Source organism: Neopelma chrysocephalum, unplaced genomic scaffold, assembly GCF_003984885.1.
Source record: "Neopelma chrysocephalum unplaced genomic scaffold, ASM398488v2 Primary Assembly neopelma1_117, whole genome shotgun sequence".
Lineage (NCBI taxonomy): Eukaryota > Metazoa > Chordata > Aves > Passeriformes > Pipridae > Neopelma > Neopelma chrysocephalum.
In genome coordinates this window covers 746,022-765,399 of record NW_020897779.1, presented here as the reverse complement: position 1 = coordinate 765,399, position 19,378 = coordinate 746,022, and the positions used below count along the sequence as shown (strand labels likewise).

General features: G+C 37.8%; 1 protein-coding gene across 6 annotated transcripts in view; it reads left to right on the top strand.

Annotated features, from left to right (window-relative positions):
• MAP4K3 (mitogen-activated protein kinase kinase kinase kinase 3) overlaps positions 1-19,378 on the top strand; it is a 74,993-nt gene that overhangs the window by 11,938 nt on the left and 43,677 nt on the right. For 5 of the 6 annotated variants that reach the window (XM_027697054.1, XM_027697055.1, XM_027697053.1 and 2 more), the window contains exons 4-12: positions 2,187-2,251; positions 4,464-4,519; positions 7,842-7,889; positions 10,018-10,060; positions 10,710-10,782; positions 13,169-13,300; positions 13,592-13,654; positions 13,735-13,816; positions 13,918-14,028. In XM_027697054.1, the coding sequence (XP_027552855.1) occupies positions 2,187-2,251; positions 4,464-4,519; positions 7,842-7,889; positions 10,018-10,060; positions 10,710-10,782; positions 13,169-13,300; positions 13,592-13,654; positions 13,735-13,816; positions 13,918-14,028 (673 nt within the window). Of the gene's footprint in view, positions 1-2,136; positions 2,252-4,463; positions 4,520-7,841; positions 7,890-10,017; positions 10,061-10,709; positions 10,783-13,168; positions 13,301-13,591; positions 13,655-13,734; positions 13,817-13,917; positions 14,029-19,378 lie in introns of all 6 variants that reach the window. The other variant, XM_027697056.1, reaches the window with a different exon arrangement.

Sequence of the window (19,378 nt, the reverse complement as noted above, 5' to 3'; positions counted from 1 at the left end):
TTTCCCTCTTCTCAGAGTACCAAAATACACCTTTGTAGACCCAGAATTAAGTTTTGGTAAATATCCTGTGTGTTTTGTCACTCTCTTATTCTCTTGCTTGGTTCCCTCCTCATTATTGGTAGAGTGCTTCTCTTTTGTCTGGGCAATTGCATCACTGTCTTAGAGACCTTCTTGTGTCTGACCTTTTGTTTTCCAAGCATATTTCAATGCTAAGAACAATAGAAAAATACCATCATCCTTTACTTGCCACTTGCCAGCATATTGTTCCCCATGGATTTCTTCCATTTACCTCAGGATTTTTCAGACAGTTTGATTTCTGTGTTCCTGTTAGCCTAGGTGTGAAGTTGCAGACACTAAGCGCTACTGTTGGTCCTGTCTGTTTTGTTTGCTGCTCTTGCCATATGCTCTGCAGAAACAGACAACTGTGTACAGTGTTAATGTTGAATGTTACATGATCTTCACCTGTCCCAGAGTGCTTAGGCACAGTAATAAAAGGCTAGAGAGTGAATTAGAGATGAAGTCGTCTCTTCTGATCCTCTTACGTGTTTTTTTTTCTTTTCTGTAGGGCTTTTGCACACTGGGAAGTTAATGCCCAGTAAGCAAAAGTGTGAATTTACTGCACTTATCTGCTTCGTGTCTCTTACTTTGTGAGTGCTCTGCTGCTGTCCCAAGGCTGCTGAGATTGTTCTGGCTTCTTCCCACTTCCACACTGCTGCTGCTGTTGGCATCAAACAGGATGCAGCCACATGGGAAAGAGTGGCTTTCATGAACTCAGTGCCCCCAAAAGTATCCCTGTTTGAGTCCTGCATCATTGTGGGAAGCAAATGAGGGACTTGGAGGTGTATGTCTTTTCAGTGCTTCTTTCTCACTCATGTTCCCCTGCTAATTCTATTTTCTTTCACAGGTAGTCATATTGCTTCTGTGTCTGACTTTCATCAGTTATTTCAGTGGAAAGCCTTAATATTATTTCAAGCAATGCTTTAATTAACCCCTAGAAATGTATGCAGTTAACAGCAGGGAACTCTATTGCTTAAAACTTCTGTAATGTTTGAATAGTACCTTTCTCACCCATAGAGGAAGCAGATGGGGTGTAGCTTTGAGGGCTGTGTAGACTATGGACGTGAAAGGGGAGGACATCCAAGAAAGACAGTTCTATTCTAGCTGTTACCTGCTGGTGACAAATTCTTACAATTTGCAGCTCAGGAGATAAGCTCAGCACTTTACATCATTGCTTTGCAAAACACTTCCACAAATGTCTCAGCTGTTCTAACAGAGCCTTATGAATGCAGGAAACCCACAACCAGGGTTCATAAAGAAGCTGCAAAACAACCATCAGCCATTCCTTTGATTGTCCTGTTTTACAGACTGCTCTAAGGTGGTTGTATGTGATTTTTTTTTCCCCTCTGAGTATTTTGATGGCCAGGAATGACTAGCCAAGTCCCAGATTTTCTGCTTTCCAAAATGCCATTTTGTGACCACATGTCTTACCGGTGAAAATTACTAAGTGAAAATAGAATTACTGGCCATAATAGAAGAGACCTTTGAATTTTTCAGCCTGCAGTCTGTTCTTAGAAAGCAGCTTTTGTGGAGGTATAGTGACTCAAGCTGAATTGATTCCCTTAGTAAGGGAAGAACAACTAAATAACTTCCCTCTGACCCATAGGTATTTTTGAAGGAAAAGACTTCATCTGAGCAGGCACTTACCCACAGCATGGACTCCATTCTGCCTAGCATTGACTAAAACACTATTTTCCCTTAATTTGTTGTGGAAGAAGTTGAGAGATACCCCGAGGGTGTTTTGTTTTGCATTTGTTTCTTGTTTGTTTGTGTTAACTCCTATGCTCTGAAAAAAGTGGAAAGTGAAAATGAGGAAGAAATAAGAACTCACATCTGTTTCCTTTCTACTCTCAGAAAAAAGTATTTCAACAAAAAATTAGTGTGAATGTTTCACTAATACTGGTTTTTATTACTTCATTAAAGTAGAGTAGTTTTGAATATTTTATTAGTTTCTATTTGGACAGTGAAGTATCACATAAAGATTAAATCATACTCATTATTTGACTTGTACTTTTCATAATACAGAGCTTGTTATGTTGTGCTTTACGACGTTATAGTCCTCTGACTTTTCCTTTACAGGTGCTGTTCTCAGATCTGACAGCTAATGAATGGTTTTATTCACTTTTTAGACGAGACAAGCTATGGATTTGCATGGAGTTTTGTGGAGGTGGCTCTCTACAGGATATTTATCATGGTATGTCAAGACTAATTCCTTAAATAAGTATATCTTACTTTCAAAAATTGAAATGATTACAGTGTTTTGGAATTAGAGAGGAGGAATCCTAAAATTAGTATCCATAATAATTCATTGAAGGTCAGTTTTAGCTTATGTTTTTGCTTAATTGGATAGGCTTGGTTTTCGTAAACAAAATTACAGCTATGGTGGGGGTTTTTTTAGCAGCCGAAGCTATTTCTGTCCTTCAGTAGCTCATATACCCATCACTACTTTTTAAAGACTGTAAAATTAGACAATACTACATTGTAAAAATGAAAGAACTTTGCTGTCTTACTTCATAGCCGTTTTGTTTCTGAGCTTTTGAACTTTGTTTTAGTATAGTCTCTACCGCTGCCTACAGAAACCTGGGTAAGTGGATTGATTGCCATGGACGCTCATGTCCTTTGTAAACAGTGATCATCTCTATGTTTGTACAGCAGTAGTTGCACCAGGGTCTTTTTTAATTACCCTTTTTTTTATACTGGCTTTGTGACATGTGAAAAGCAAAGGTGACCTATATATTTGCTTTAGGCTTGGCTGCAGTGAGTGGTCAAAGAAACAAGGGCTGTGTGTGAATCTGTTTGATAATGGGGACATTAGTAAATTGATTGCTAGTTTTCAAGAGACCATCAGTTTTGAGGGATTTTATTGCCCTGGAATTAAGACTTACGTGGGAAAGGAGTGTGCTGTGAGTAGTGGCTTTGTGGTTCCCAGGTGATGTTTTTCAGAGAGGAATTGTGAAGATTTTACATGTGAGAATCTTCTCTTGTGCTCAAAGAGCTCTTTACATATAACTTGGGTGCAACTAAAACAAGCACCAATTCACAAGTTCACACCATGCTCATGGCATAGTCATTTGAATGTGGCCTTGTTGAGCCTTTACAGCTTTGCTAATTTTGGGAAAATGTCGTGTTTAATAGACTTTGTTATGTGGAACACCTGTAAAGTAGGAAATGAGCTCATGCCACATAAATGCCTGAACAGATGTCATACAGGAGTGGTTTCCCTTGCAGCTGATTTCTGGCTTCTCTGCTGATAGTTAGAATGGAAAGTTCTTTTCTGATCTTTATAAGAGTTCTAAAGACTCTTATTCCAAATGAACTATAGGCCTCTGTAACCTTATGTCATTTAAAGTAATCAGAATTTAATTTCTCAGAATATACATAGATGCCTAACTATACGTACACTGGGTGCCAATATATATAGTTTTGTGTGAATTTGGAGCTTTTCATTCAGAAAAGGGAAGTTTGATTTAGACTTGTTTTGAAGATATATGTTGCATGATACTAATGTTACGGTTTTGTAGAAGCTTAGCAGTTAGATTCTTCAATCTAGATTCATTCTTAACTCCTTACTCCTTCAGCAACCTTTGAGAAACTCCATCCAACTTCTCTATTTGTTTTCTCTGCAAAACGTGAGAAGCTTACAGTGGGGACTGTGTTTCCTGGTCTTAGACCCCATTAATTTCAGGATCAAAGTCCAGTGACTAGGGGCAAGTAACAGACTTGCTTGCTGTTCACTGTTTGGTTTGCGTATTTGTTGAGAATTTGTTTTCCTTTAAGAGACTTGAATGAAGTTGGACCCTGGAGGGAGAGGAAGACTCCTCCTTCCCTTGGGAAACTGCTGAAAAACTGCTCCCAGGGAGCGTTTGAGAAGGTGCTTGGTGTGGCAGGCCCAGGAGCAACAGTGCTGATAGCTCATTTCAGAAAAGGGCTGAGAAGCTGGAGAGAGCAGGTCGTGTGGCTCTGAGAAGGATGGAGGGAGAGAGCAGGTCACAAATGGTACAAAGAACTACTCAGGGCTCAAAGGGAACTGAACAAAGTTTGCTGCAGATCTGAGTCACTGAGTTGGAAGTCCAGCCTTCCACAGAAGGACACAATGGGTTTGTGCAGGGGAAAGAGTTGTACTTAAATCATTACTTCTGTTTCTTTTTCCTCGTAATTATGATGAGATTTATATATGGAAGGAATTAGTACTTTCTATTCCAATGGGAGTGGATGTTTTTGAGTTTAAAAAGTGTTTGGTGGTCTTTGGGATAGTTGGTCTGGGGTAAAAACTAAGCACATTTACTTAGGGGCTTGCAGTGTAAGATCCTATCACTGTGAATGGAAGTAATTGAGGTATGAATTGGGAATGGGCAGTATCTTACCTAATTTTGAGATTTTTTTTTTCTTTTTCCCTTTCATTTCAGTGACTGGACCACTGTCAGAACAGCAAATCGCCTATGTTAGCAGAGAAACACTACAGGTAGTGTGTTCTTGTTTTTTGATTTTTAATGTAAAAGTATTAAGGGCTAAAAGTAAAAGCTACAGATAACATATTATGCCATGGAAATAGGGTAATTGGATGACATAGCATTTTTCTCAGACTTTTGAGGAGGTCCCATATTATAGCCTAGAAACTTGTATAATTGCATAACCTCAAATTGCCTGTATCATTTGAAGAAAACTCTTGTCATCTCTTTGCTGTTAATTTTATGTTTGTTTTAAAAAGGGGGGAAGCAGCATATTTTCTTAATCCATATTTGCAATATAAATTGGTTATTGTAGGTTTGAAGGAAAATTTAAGCACTCAGTTTGCAAATCTAATAGTTAATCTGTGCTAATAAGAAAAAATTGCCTACGTACTTGAGATGTTCAAGTTAAGGTCACTAGCCTCTCCCTGTGGGTATGCTAGCTTTTGTTTTTCTTTCCTAAATTACAGGTTCAGTACACCTGAAAACTTAATCAGGAAGTGCTTTTTTGATGGATGTCTTGCTTCCATGTGAGAGAGTAGTTCTTGACTTCTAGCGAACTCAAACCTGTTGAATGCCATCAGTTGAGAGCTGCTGCCTCTCTCAAACACTCTTTCACGATAGCTCTGTTCCTGGACCATCTCCCTTGGTTGCCATCTCCCTATCCTGTGCTAGAGATTGCTGACTTCTGACTTACAGGACATGTCTTTTTTTCCCTTACAGTGGCATCTGGGAGCGTGAACGTTTTTGAACCTTTAAACCCTTTGTTCTTATGGAGTTGTAGAATGGTTTGGGTTGGAAGGGACCTTTAAAGACCCCTCTGCAATGAGCAGGAATGTCTTCAGCTAGATCAGATTGCTCAGAGCCCCGTCCAGCCTTATCTTGAATGTTTCCAGGAATGGGGCATCTACCTGCTCTCTGTGCAACCTGTTCCAATGGTTCTCCACCCTCATTATAAAAGAATTCTTCCTTATATTTAGTCTGAATCTACTCTCTTTTAGTTCAAAACCATTACTGTCTGTCTTATTCCAGGAGGCCCTACTAAAAAGTTGGTCCCCATCTTTCTTATAAGACCCCATTAGGAATTGAAAGACCACAATAAGGTCTCTCTGGAGCCTTCTCTTCTCCAGACTGATTAACCCCAAGTCTTTCAGCCTTTCCTCACATCATTCCTCTGATCATTTTTGTGGCCCTCCTCTGGACTCTCTCTCACACAGGTCCATGTCTTTTCCATGGTGAGGACTCCAGAGCTGGATGCAGCATTCCAGGTGGGGTCTTACCAGAGCAGAGTAGAGGGGGAGAATATTAAACAGTCTAGTAAGGACTCCCAAGGGACACCACTCGTCACTCATCTCCATCTGGACTTTATGCTGTTGACCACTACTCTCTAGATACAATCATCTAGCCAATTCCTTATCTATCAGATAGTCCATCAATCAAATCTGTAATCTTCTCAGCATATGGAGGAGTGTTTTGGTAGTCTAGAATGGGATTTATGAAATCATTTATTGTGTGGGAAGATATCTTGATCAATATGGATAAATTGTCTGTGAGAAAGAAACTTGCTATTTTGTATGTATTTTTTAAGTGTTATTTCTGGACCCATTTTTGTATATTTTAATTTGTCTGTAAATACATGCTTCTAGTACTCTGACCAAATATAATGTATATAGTTTCTGATATCTTGTTGTAGCTTATAATGCAACATCACTTTTCCTATAAAATAAAAGTAATTTGTCCAATATTAATTTTGCCACCAGTTTCTATGAATCCAGTGTTTCACTTGGATGCCTAAAGTTACCATGCAGTCTTCGTATTTAGAAGCCCATTGAATTGTCTATTTTCAAAAAACACTCGCTATCAATTTTGGTTGGAATCAGTGAGATTGGTTTTGAAAACATAGGTCTTTTAAATATGACCTTTAAAGTACCTGTCTCCAGGCATTCAGGTTTGAAAACAGTGACCTCAAATTCTTTCAAGGCAGTAGTAAAAGTGTGTGAGTTTGATGGACTTCCAGTAGCCTCCAGAGATTTAAGGAGTATACATGGGACTCTTCTAGCTAATGCCAGTTGTTGCAATGGTCTGGTAGATTATTTGATTAATTACACTTTGTGCAAAAAGCAAATCAAGTGCAGTTTTTGTGTCTGTGTGCGTGCCTGCAGTGAGGACTCCTAAAAACCATTGAACCAGCTGGGTATTGCTAGCCATGTCCCCCAGAGAAACAGGTTAAAGCATCTGTGAGTGGAGCTTCTTGCTTTTTTAGTTTAAGGAATTGAATTTCATAACTGATTAGCACATCAGCTACATTGCATAGAGCTTTTCATGAACTGCCAAAAATTTCTCCAAAAACTATTTTCGGGGTACTGTTGTCTGTCTGTAAAATGTTGTTCACTTGAAACCTCCAGAACCAAGTCACGTGTTTCCTCATTTTTCCTGTTGTTATATATTGACCATCTATAAAAATGCTAATAATTGAAAACAATCCTAATTTTTTTTTGCAGTCAACTCCATGGTGTCTTGCATGAACTGGCAAAAAAATTTCTGTCTTGGCATAGAGATCTCTTGTGAACATAGAGCCTTATGGAGGTTCATGGTCACAGAGCGAGGAAGATGTTTATGTGTCGATTTACCCTAGAAGAGAATTTTAGAGATAAGCCTGGAGTGTCAAAAGTTACATGGTCTATGATTTGTCGTGCAGAGATTCGGTTTTATAGTATTTTTCCAGAATTTAAACTTAGTTTCTAACTTGTGTTGAGTCTTAAAATGTTTTGGTACTGTCACTGAGACCCAGAAACACAGCCTAATGCTTCCGCAGAAATCCATGAAATAGAGTTGAACTCCAGTATTAGACCCAAAGCACTGCCTGCTGGCGTGTTTCTAGGCTTGATTGAAGTGTGTAATGGTGTAGGAGAGAACTTCAGTTATCCTGTGATCTGACTGCTGAATAGAAGACAGTTAGGCAATTTAACAGTAATTGGCTTGGTCTGAAAAGGTGACAGTTACCATGTCCAGAGGAAAACTTGGTTGGGGAATATTCTTCTTCCAACAGATGTGGTGACTGGTATAATTTCCAACTATCCTGTATTTTAGATACTAGATAAATATCTAATATCTAATATCTAAATATCTTTCTTTAAAGATTCTTTAAAGAATATGCTACTGCATATTTGGAATTTGCAAATTTGCAGCAGGATACATTGAAGTATAAAAATATTCTTCAGTCAGTGAGTCATTTAGATGATTGAACTGGATCCTAAATATATCTGGTAATTGGGTGAGAAATGTATATAAAATGAAAAATGTTGGACTAAATTATTATCTAAATATTTTATGCAGGGACTGTATTACCTTCACAGTAAAGGAAAAATGCACAGAGATATAAAGGTAAGTAAAAACTGAAAGGAATTTTTGTGCTTTTAAAATAGGTTACGTCACCTCCAGTGGTCTTTACTGTTATGTATCAATTTTGTGTGTACTTTTGAATATGTAGGGTTTTTTCCCAAGGGAGGGGGGGGAAAAACTTTCTTTAAAATACATGCATGGAAACAGTTTGTTCTTTTCATTGGAGCCACACTTACTGTTTATTTAGACCAGTGCTGTAAAATTTAGACATCAGCTGGTGTGCAGAGCAGTATGTTCAGATGGCTGTAAGGGTGTGCTCTGTGCAAAAGAATGGTTTGCGCTTTCCCGTAGCTTTTCCAAGCTCAACATACCCTTCTTTTTGAACTAGCTAGTGAGCAGAGCTGTTGCTTTGGCTTCTTGCTTCTTTTCTTGGTGAGCAGATTGCAGGGCAGTGGCTACTGTTATGCATGTGGTTCTTGGAGGCTGCTTCTGTCCCCTCCCTCGCATGCTAAAAATAGAGAAGGTGCTGCAAATCAGGCTATTAGCACTGACTTATTTAAGTCTTCACCTCAGCAAAGCTATATCAAAAACAGCTTGTTCAGACTTTTACACTCTGTTATAGTTTCCTTCTGGTGCTTCCTGTTGACTTTTTGTTCCAGGAGTTTTACTGCCTAGTCTTTCCAAACTCTTCCTTGCTCAGACTGCAGCTTAAACCTGGCAAGCTTCCTCCTGGAAATCTGACATTAAATTATCATATTCCTTTGTTTTGTTGCATGCTGTTGGTTTTGTTGGTTTTGGTTTGTTTTTTTCCAGACTAGGAATGCAATGTATATAGCAGCTTCAGCTGAGATTGCCATCATAAAGCCTGATTCCAAGTTGTTCTCATTGGCTGCAGAAGAGTATTTGGGGTTTGAGCAATCATAAAAATAATTTCTGAATGAAAGATTACTTTGAACACCAAAATTAAATATTTTACATTATACTTTATAGAATGCAAAATTATGCGTGTAAGTATACAGTGCACAGATACTTTTCTAAGCAGAACTGTGCTGATAACAAATGCTTAGAGTGCTTAGATTGAGATTTCTTTTAAAAAAAAAGCTGTTCTCATGAGCATGGAAAAGTACTGTCTTCATCTGCAGATTGCCTGACTGCTGAATTGTGTTTGCTTCCCTCAGTAGCTAAGTTATGTATTTAGAATACCTGTTCTGTTGGTCTTGAAAGGTTAACAAGGTCAAGAGTATGTAAACTGGGCTGTCACACTGTTTACCAAGCTCCATCTATAAGGCTCATTAACTGTACTCATGCAACATGTGCCAAGTTAGTTGCATTTCACTGCAGGCCTGACTTTTCTTTCTCTGTGAAAAGCTATAATCTGTAAAAACATATTTTTGGAGGTTCATCTCTGCTGCCTTTCCATCTAGTTGATGGGCAGTGCTGACATTTGGAGCTGTATTTAGCCAGCTCTAGCCTTCACTCAACTCAACCTATACCTGCTTTCAATCTTCAAATCGGGTTTGTTCTTGGTCCTTTTATCTTGTAATTTTATGGTACAAACCTCCACTTTGGGATGATTTTGATTATTGAACTGAAGTGAGTGGTACGTACAGCCACACAAAAATGAACTCTTCAAATCTAGCACTAAACAGAATCTCTGTTGCATAAGGATGGAAAACACTTAAGGATTGCTAAGCACTTGAATATCGAGGCAGGTGCTTAAGGCTATAATTATAAGCATAGCTCTCAAACAAGACAAAACCAGCTCCTACTTATGAAAAGAAAATCAAGTTGTTTCCGCTTTGACCTTTAGAGTTTCCATTTCCTTTCAGTCACTGTAAATAGAAAAAAGTAAGAATTAATCAGCATAGGCAAATCATCATACTCTGTCTTTTGAGAGAGCTTTTGTATACAATACAAAACTCTGTAGTACCATAGGCTAAATGAAAAAGTAATGAAAAGCCCTGTATATCCAAGGGGTATTTTTTATATAACAGAATGGTAACTTGCTAATTTCACAAACATTTCCTTGGTAAGACTGCAGACTTATTGAACACAGTCCTTGCTTTGTCTTTGGCCCTAGTTTACCATAAGATCTCACATAATTTTTTTGTAATATGGTATTGAAGGAATCTGCATGTTTTAATTTAAGTATACTTACTTCTTTTTAAAGGGAGCAAACATTCTTTTAACGGATAACGGCCATGTAAAATTAGGTGAGTAAATACAACTTAGTGCTATTAATATTTTTATGTGCTCTGGGAAGCAGTATGCTCTATTTTGTTTAATGAAATGATGGTTCATATAAGGAATTAGTGAATATCAGAATTCTTTTTATCTTGCTGGTAATATCTAACTATACCATCCAATTAGCATCTGAGGATTAATGTGAGTTGTTTTGGAACAGTGAGGTAAAAAAGACCTTCTGATACTGTAAGGGGGAGATAAAATTCAAATCACAGGGGTTTATGAGGTTTTAATAAAATGTCCCATTTAAGAGTGCTTAAATGTGAAGTGTACCTTGAAAGGTTATCTGAAAGAATCTCTTGGATAACACAAAATATGTATTTTATCCTATTAAAAAACTTCATGTAACTGTTAGGTCTTTTGTGTTAGCCTGTTCTTCTGTGTGTGGATGAGGGACATGTTTGTGTGCATGTTTGGCAAGTGACTGAGGGGAACTGACTGATGGTATCTGAGATACACCAAGTTTCCATTATTTGCTTTTGTTATTTATTTTTTGTTAAATATTTCCAGTATACTTAATAACCTCTTACTGTGGGGAAGCCAAACTTGTGTTCATTATCAATTAATTATATCGAATCAGTTTTTAATTGTCATTTTGTTTTTGCCTTTTTTTAATAGCTGATTTTGGAGTATCTGCACAGATAACGGCTACAATTGCCAAAAGGAAATCATTCATTGGCACCCCGTATTGGTAACTGTTTTACTTGGCCATTAATATAACAGTAGCAAATATAATAGTGTTGAAAAGCATGCTCTGACACTTCCTGGGTAGACTGATCACTAAAGGCTGTGTCAGACTTTCTGTGTTACTTATGCCAAATCCTGAATTAGCTGAGTATCAGAGAAAATGCTTTAATGCTCTGAAAAATTGAAAGGCTGTGTACTGCCTTCATCACTGACTAATTTATCTTAATTTAGTAAAACTTAAAAACTATTCGCAATTTTGTTTTTAACTTTCATCCTTAATATTTTTTCCCTGATTTTCCATTTCGATGTGTTATGTTTCTTTCCCTCCAGCCTAGATACAGCTTTTCTGCAACTTTTCAGTTGATGAGTTTCATTTGTTTGTCTGCACAAATCCACAGATTCTTTTGCCACTTTTGAACTGTTCCTCTGAGCCATTTTTCCCCTTATTTGCTTAAACTGATTGAATTCTGTGATACATTTCTGTTTATCTGTACTGCATCTTTATTCTTCCCACATTAAACTAGTTTGTATAATTTGTCTTACCTGAAGTTTAGCCTTTCATTTTATCCTCTTTACGCTGGAAGTGGTTGTTCCCTTTCACATTGAAGTAAATGAGACACATTCGTCACTCTAAAACAACACTTTTGTTGTACATTTCCCAGACAGACATTAAAAATTCTGTAGTCTGACAGCATAGTAGCTACAAGACAAAAATGTACATAATGAAAAAAATTCTACATTCAAGTATTGACTTGAAATAATCAAACATAGTATTTTTAGCATTCTTCTGCAATGTAAGTCACACCAAGGCTTCGCTTCCCTTTCAGAATGACACGAACACTCATCAGTCATGATTGCGTGATTTGGTTTGTGTCTCTTTCCCAAGACATCTGGGTGAGAGACTGTAACTTTCAAATCGTGCCAGGCTTCTCAAACAACCTTAAATAATAACTTCGAAAGCATTACATAGGTTAAATGCTGATGAAAAGCATCTGTTGTTCTTTGCCAAGCTTCTCAGAGATTTGAGAGCACAAGCAAAGCAAAATTTTTGAGATTGTGGAGAAGAAAATTTAGCTGCAGACAGAATATTGTGAAGGTTTTAGTGACCATTAGAGCCGTCAGGACACGTGAACTGCTGTGCACTGTCTTTAGTGCTAGTAACCGTCCTATTTGCCATGTTTAACCCATGTTCCCCCTCTACCTTGGTAACTCCCTCCTTTTTGATTTAGGGTGATTGGTATCTTTAATGACCTCTGGAAGAAATTTATCTAAATACGGTTTAGCTATGCAAACTTGAAATAAGTTCTACCACCAAACCTGCTGATGTTTTCAGATCTACAGATAAGGATCACAGAAACACAGAATATGCTGAGTTGGAAGGGACCCATAAAGATCATCGAGTCCAACTCTTATGTCTGCACAGGGCATCCCCAAGAGTCACACCATGTGCCTGAGAGCATTGTCCAAACACTTCTTGAACTCTCAGGCTTGGTGCTGGGGCTACAGGATGCCTGTACTTGAATGATGCATCATTTGAGATGTTGCTTGCTGATTTACTGGAGCACTTGCTGAGTGACATTCATCTGTCATACATGTATTGAGTTATGTCTACAGATTTACTCCTACTTTTCAGGTGATCTGGACTGATAAAGTTCAAAGGTAAAAAAATGCTAACATGTTAGCCAGCTGATAGAACTATATAGGACAATCCAATTTGTAATTCACATTGGCCGTTCAAAACGTGTGACAATGCCTAGTGAATCATTTCCTTTAGGTATCCCTATTTATGTGCTGGTTATGTTTGTTAATTTTTGCCACCTCACAATGTGAAACCACTTTGTTAACTTAAATGAGGTGACCTGGCATGAGAGAGACAGACTTTACAAGCAGGGAGTGCTCTGTACAGAGGTGACAATGAGTCTTCAGGTCTCATGCATTCAGGATACAAGAAAGCTGACATTTTATTGCTTTTTCTTTTGTTAGAATTTTTCTCTTCAAAGCCAGTTGATCACTTTCTGGGGCCATGTGTGAATTTGGATATTATTTTGATTTTATTGTAGTTGAATAATTATACTTTAGACTCTTTGATTGTTGAGTAAAGGTTTTGTCCTGTGCCTGCAAAAAAGTCCTGAGACAGATTGATTTCATCCACTTACTCCTAAATGACCATTTTAGAAACTGCCTATTAGTTACTTGAAAATGATTGAGGAGAACTTCAGGTATACATTACATTTTACACAAACACTTAGGTGTATCTGTATATATGCACTCATGTATATGCTGTGAACTTGTAGATTGAGAGCTTTAGGGAAGACAGTACTAAACTACTCTGTACAGAAGAATATTTGATTTATGGAGAGAAGTTTACCTAAAAATCTTTTATCGTTTAGGATGGCACCAGAAGTTGCTGCAGTAGAAAGAAAAGGTGGCTATAACCAACTCTGTGATCTGTGGGCAGTTGGAATAACTGCTATAGAGCTTGCTGAACTTCAACCTCCAATGTTTGACCTACATCCAATGAGGTTAGTAAGGGATTATATCTTGGTGAGTAAATACAGCTTGTTAAATAATCTATTTGATGAGGGGGTTTGTGGTGTTTGGGTGTGCTGCAAGAGCCTTGAGCTGTAAGTGTTCTGAATGAACAGTATAGAAATTCTAACAACTCTTTTTGGTGCATAAATGTGTAATGTTGTCCTGGTTGCATCTCTTAAACTAATGGGACTTCTTACTGCCAACTAAATAACATATTTAATAATTCATCTCATATATATATTGCAATGTAACCACAGAAATACTGTTGTTTTCTTTTTCAGAGCACTTTTTCTAATGACGAAAAGCAACTTCCAGCCTCCTAAATTAAAGGACAAAATGAAATGGTAAGTACTTTTCTGTTTCGGTAGAAAATTAATGTACTTTACTGGCAATTGGTTTTAATGTTTAGCACTTCATTTTACAGGTCCAATAGTTTCCATCATTTTGTGAAAATGGCACTTACAAAAAATCCTAAAAAGAGACCTACAGCTGAAAAGTTGCTACAGGTATAAATTTATGTATGGGATTTTTTTTAAGTTATAAAATTAAAATATGCTTAATATGAGTGGCTGAAATTTTAATCCGTGTGTTTCCTTCTGTCCTTCAGCATCCCTTTGTTACCCAGCCATTAAATCGAAGTCTTGCCATTGAACTTTTGGATAAAATGAATAATCCTGATCATTCCACTTACCATGATTTTGATGATGATGATCCTGAGGTAGGAATATATTTTAATCATAGAATCAGATTAAGTTTTTGTTTGCCAGCAAAAGTAAATTATTATGATTTATTGAGCCCCAGGATGTATTGTTATCTGGGAATAGTCTCAGAGGTTGCTTTTGGTTGTGCTGCTGTGTCACATGTACAGGCACTTAACAAAAGTCATTATACTTGGGGAAGAGAACCTTAAGGAGGTGTAACTACTTTAAAATTTTGTTCATTGTTGTTCTTCAACAACTTTGCAACAGTAAATGTGATCTGCTTCTCCAGTCCTGAGTTTTGTCATGTGTTCTACTGTATCTTTGTGGAGTTATGTTTCCATTCATCTGCAAAGAAAACATTTTCATAAAAATAATTTTATACCTGTGTAGGGGAGAGTATGATCCTGTAGTTGTTTTTGTCAAATGGTTTGATGTGTGTTTTTTGCAGGTGGTATTTTTTGATCTTAGAATACTCTGCCTTTGACAAAACCACAAGTGAAATCAAATTTCAAAGTTTCTCATTTTTGGCTTTAACAGCTGGGAAAAAGCCTGCTTATGTAAGACGATAAACAGTGCAGAACTGAAGTGTTTAATAAATAAGAGAAAACAGATATTCTGGTACTTCATCTTGTCTTGTACTTTACTGCATGTTAGTGAATACTGTCCAAATGTTTACTGTTCCCTAACTGATGGCCTTTTTTTGGAAGAGAAAATGTAATCCTTTCAACACAAATGCCATTGATTCAATAATTACATACTTTTGGTTTTTTAATTGGTAAACTAGTCTAAAAATGCCTTCAGAGGAGAAGAAGCTTAAAAGAAACAACTACTTTAATAGATTAATTTTCAGATTTTACAAGTTAAATGAACTTTTACTTTCTGGAACAGCAAAGACAAGTTGACATGCACCAAGTCCTTCTCAGAAGCTGAAATAAAAAAATGTGGAAAGAAGCCAAAGTGAAATAGATAATTTTTTGTGTTGTTGAGTGCAGTGCATATTTTCTAAACAAGAGAGGAGGAGAGGAAAGCATGATGACTGAATAATGGTTAATACTTTTAAAAGCAAATGCACACAGTGGAGCAAATTTAATAATTTTTCCTGATAAAAAATATTTAAGGAAGTCAAACACACAAGAAATCCCTTAGTGTGGTTGGCTTTCACATCACTTTTAAGAGAAAGGTGTCTGATTCCTGATGAAAACAGCACTGAGTAATGTGAATCTTCTCCTTACCATAAATTCTAAGGATTATGTGTCCTTTAGTTCCCTCTCTGTTCAGTGATGAGCGAGAGCTCGGAGGCCTGTTAAAGTGGTATTTCTGTGGAAACCAGAAAACCAAAACTTTCATGAGCTCTCATAAGAAGAAAGGTAGTGTGCTTCCTGTGAATGAGCTGCTCAGATCTGTGAGTCTTCTCTACTCTCCTGGAAACTGTAATGAAACCGTGTACCATTCCCCTGTGGCACAAGTGTATCTTTTCAGTAAGGGTCTTGTCCTTCATTTTGGGCTGATCAGGTGGAGAATCTCTCTCTTCTTCTTGTAATGAGTCCCTTCAGTACACATTTTATTGATAGTTACTTGTAGCTTACAAAATAGTGTTCACACTTTTATGTCCCTGTGACTTAGCATTAAGAAGGCTCTTCTGTTGTCTAGTATATTACTTATCAGTTATCCCATAATGGAGTGTGATATCAGGAGCAAAAGCTATGCCGTGTCTGGGGAGAAAACAAAGAGAAAACAACCTCCCAGCAGTGATCAGAGAAAATACCTAATTTTGTCACTTAAAAAAAGCTGGACAGGCTGACAGTACGGAGGGCGAGCACGCCACTGGTGTGTCTTTAGCTATGCATTTTTCAGATACTAGTTCATTTGTTGTTTATCTTACATTGCTGATGGTTTCCCGCTGCATTTGTGGGCTTCTGTGTTATGCACACTGATACTTCTCCATCATTGTTCATCACGTGGCCTTGAGGTCTCCTGTGCTGTTACCTGTGCTGCTGGATCATTTTCACTGAATGATGTCTCTTACTTAGATGTAAGAGACATTTCTCCCCTACTTTGTTGCTGGATAATTTTCCACTAAGGCATTTAAGGCTCCTGCAAAGTGAGATTGATATGACACTTGGAAAAACATTTTATTTTGTATTAAGTAAGTCTGGGACCCTGCGAATAAAGCGGGTAGTAATGAATTATCTAATGCGTCTTGAGCGAGTTTTGTATTTCAGATAAAGAACCTCGCCACAGGCAAAGCAGTTGTTGGCATTGTGGTCTTTCCTGTAATAAAATGAATGGAATAAGAAGTGTATGTGCTCCTTTTATACAAAACTGAACTTGCTCCAAAACTTGCCTGCTCCCAGAGGCAGCTGGAGATGTTCATCTGAATTTAGGGATTAACCAGTCCTGTACTTGTGGCAATCCCCTGAATGCATCCATCAAAAATCAAAAGAAGTGACAAAACAAGGTGCAACATAACACAGTTCAAAAACACTGGTGAGAATCTTGAGCCTCAGATCTACTCCCCAGTTTGTTTAGAGTTTTGCATTTTTTGGGGTGGTGGTGTTAGTGTCTTAGGGGTTTTTTTGTGGATTGTTTTTCATTTTTGGAGACTCGAGAGCTTTTCTGTCTGTTGGTGGTCTTTGAAGTCAAGTCTGCTGCCCACTGTACTGCGAGCTCTTCACTTGGCCTGTGCTGCTTTTATGGGGATACAATCTGTTGCTGCTTGGATAGTCTGCAGAGTTGTGTTGGTGAAGTAGAGATTAAGATGTGAATTTGCCACCTCTAAGGAGTGCCATACTACATCTTTAAATCATTCTAAACTCAGAGGTGAAATGTTTAATGTGTAAAAGCAAAAAACATGCCATCGTTTGGGTATAATCAGAAAGGTTCTTCTGTTCATACAGTTGTTATTTATTTGGCAACAGTATCTGAAACGGATATTCCCTACCCCTGGGAGCTCTTCATTTAGTTTCCCTTTCAGTCACAGACAGGATTTCCAATTGGGACTCTGCTTTCACTCCCTTAAGAATAAACCTTTGAAGATGTTGACAACTGCCTGTTCATCACACTTCTGTGACAGCAATTCTCATTATGGATGTGATATTAACTGAAAAGGTTACAAAGAGGAAAGTGCTCATGCCTTATGCTTAGTACAGTCTAAGTTTTGGGGATAAGATTGCTTTTGAGATCTGTACCATGATGAAAATTGTGACCACAAGGATTTTGTGTCGGGAAGTTAACCTACATTCCTTTGTCCTCTTGCACAGCTCAGATGTCAGGTGTTTGTATCAGCCTGTTGTCAGTGTATGTATTTCAAGGTGACTTGAGGACTTAGTCCTTGTGACTGAGAGATGAAGGTTTGACTCCTTCACGTGATTCTCTGGTCTGGAGAAGGTGGTATGAGGGCAGGCTCTGTCTGTTGTGCAACACAGATATCTGTGTCAGGATGCAAGGACTCAGAATATCACTGCAAAGGCAAAAATACCTCCCAGCCCCCCTACAGCTTCTGCTGGCGTTACAGATGCACACACATCATACACAACTGGGCAGTGCCTCTTAATAAAAGATTATAAATAAGCAACCTTTCAGCACTTAGATGAAACCTTGAAATGCATTCTGAGCTATAGCAAACCATTTTTTAAGCCCCAAGCAATGTGCAATAAACAAAATGGAACTGTAGAAGGAGAGGATTGACATAAGTTGTGAGAAACAAAACACTGCCGATGAGATATGTGGGAAAAAATACATACCCACAACCTGCAAGTCTTTCCTGTTTCAAAGAAGAGCAAAGTGAACATAAATGGGAGGTGAAACACTGTGTACATATGTGTTGGATACTAATAGGAAGGAAGGTAGTAGTGTGTGATGAAAATGGATGTTTTCAGATAGTATTTGAGGGGTAAACAGTTGCTGAGCTATTCATGATTCTCTGTGATAGTACACCAGTGGGCATTTTGTAACTGTCAGCACTTTGTAGTCAAAAGTTGCCCTGTGAAGAATATAATTGTATATAAAAGCAAAGCTAACATACCAGCACATCATAGCCTCAGACTGCTTTAATTAAAAATTGTTTTGCTACCACATATTCAACACAGAAACAGAGCGAACATGCGTTTTTCAGAGATTACTTGGGCTAACACCGTGGAAAAATAACTTTTTTTCTAAAAAGTAAGATTTCATTACAAAGGACGTATGAATGCATAATGTTAAGATTTGTGTTGCTAATTTTGGACCTGATTGTATACGTGTTGTGGTTTAGGAATGGTACTCCCCAGTTCATTGCCCCCCACTGACAGTCTGCCAAACCACATACCACTTGCTTGCTCTCCCTTCCTGCTCCCATGGGATGGAGTTGAGAATTAGAGGCACAAAAGTTGGAGATTACAAGCTGAGATAAGAAAAATTTACTGGAAACAGCAATGGGATAAGAAAACAAACAGTAACAGCAACAATATTAATAATAGAAGTGTACAAAGATAGGGCGATTCACATACAAAAATGTTCACTGCGGACCCCCAAACAATGAACAATAGCCGACAGTGCTGCCATGTTTTTCGACTGTAAGCCACGCCCTTCTCAGAAGCCAGAAAGCTCTTTCCCCCTACCCCTGGAAATGACATGAGATGGTGTAGAATAACCCCTGGGTCCTGGCCAAAACTAGGACAATACAGCTGTCAGCTGATCTTGTACTCTTGTTAAGAAACCTTAAATTATGGTTTCTAAGAGAACCTCAGTAATGCTTGTAGAAAGCAGAGAGAAAATCCAATGGGCAAAAAAAGAAAGCTAAGTCTTAAAAGTTCAGGATACTTCATCCTGTAGAGAAGTAAATGGAAATTCAGGGGAAAAAATAGATGTGGAATATAAATATGAAGGTGAATATGTAGGAATTATGCTCTCTCTCTTACTACACAGCATGAGAGTACCAGGAATGCACCTTTCTACTCAGCTTTGAAAACCTCAGGCAAATTTCTCATTACTTAAAGAACCTAATTGATGACTTTTTAGGAATCAGTTTAGTTTAGGATAATGATCGGAGTATCTAATGGAATAAAATGCTGCCAGTGAGTCAGATTTAGTCTTGCTGCTTCTTTTAAAAACTACCGCTACCTTAAGCTGAGTGGTGAAAAAAGGAAATGCTATATGAACAAAGACAAATGCTGGCCAGCATTATCTGTGTATTTGCTCAAATCTGATGTTCTAAAAACCCTTATCTTGAAGACAGCAGTTGAAATGTCTCTAAATAATTCTAACCTTAAGTATAAAAAATTGCATGCAATCTTTATATTTAGCTTTCACTTGATTTCTTTCTTTCCTTTTTTGATATTATGCTAAAGAAACCTGCTAAAAACTGTCACACAATACTGGTTTTCAAGT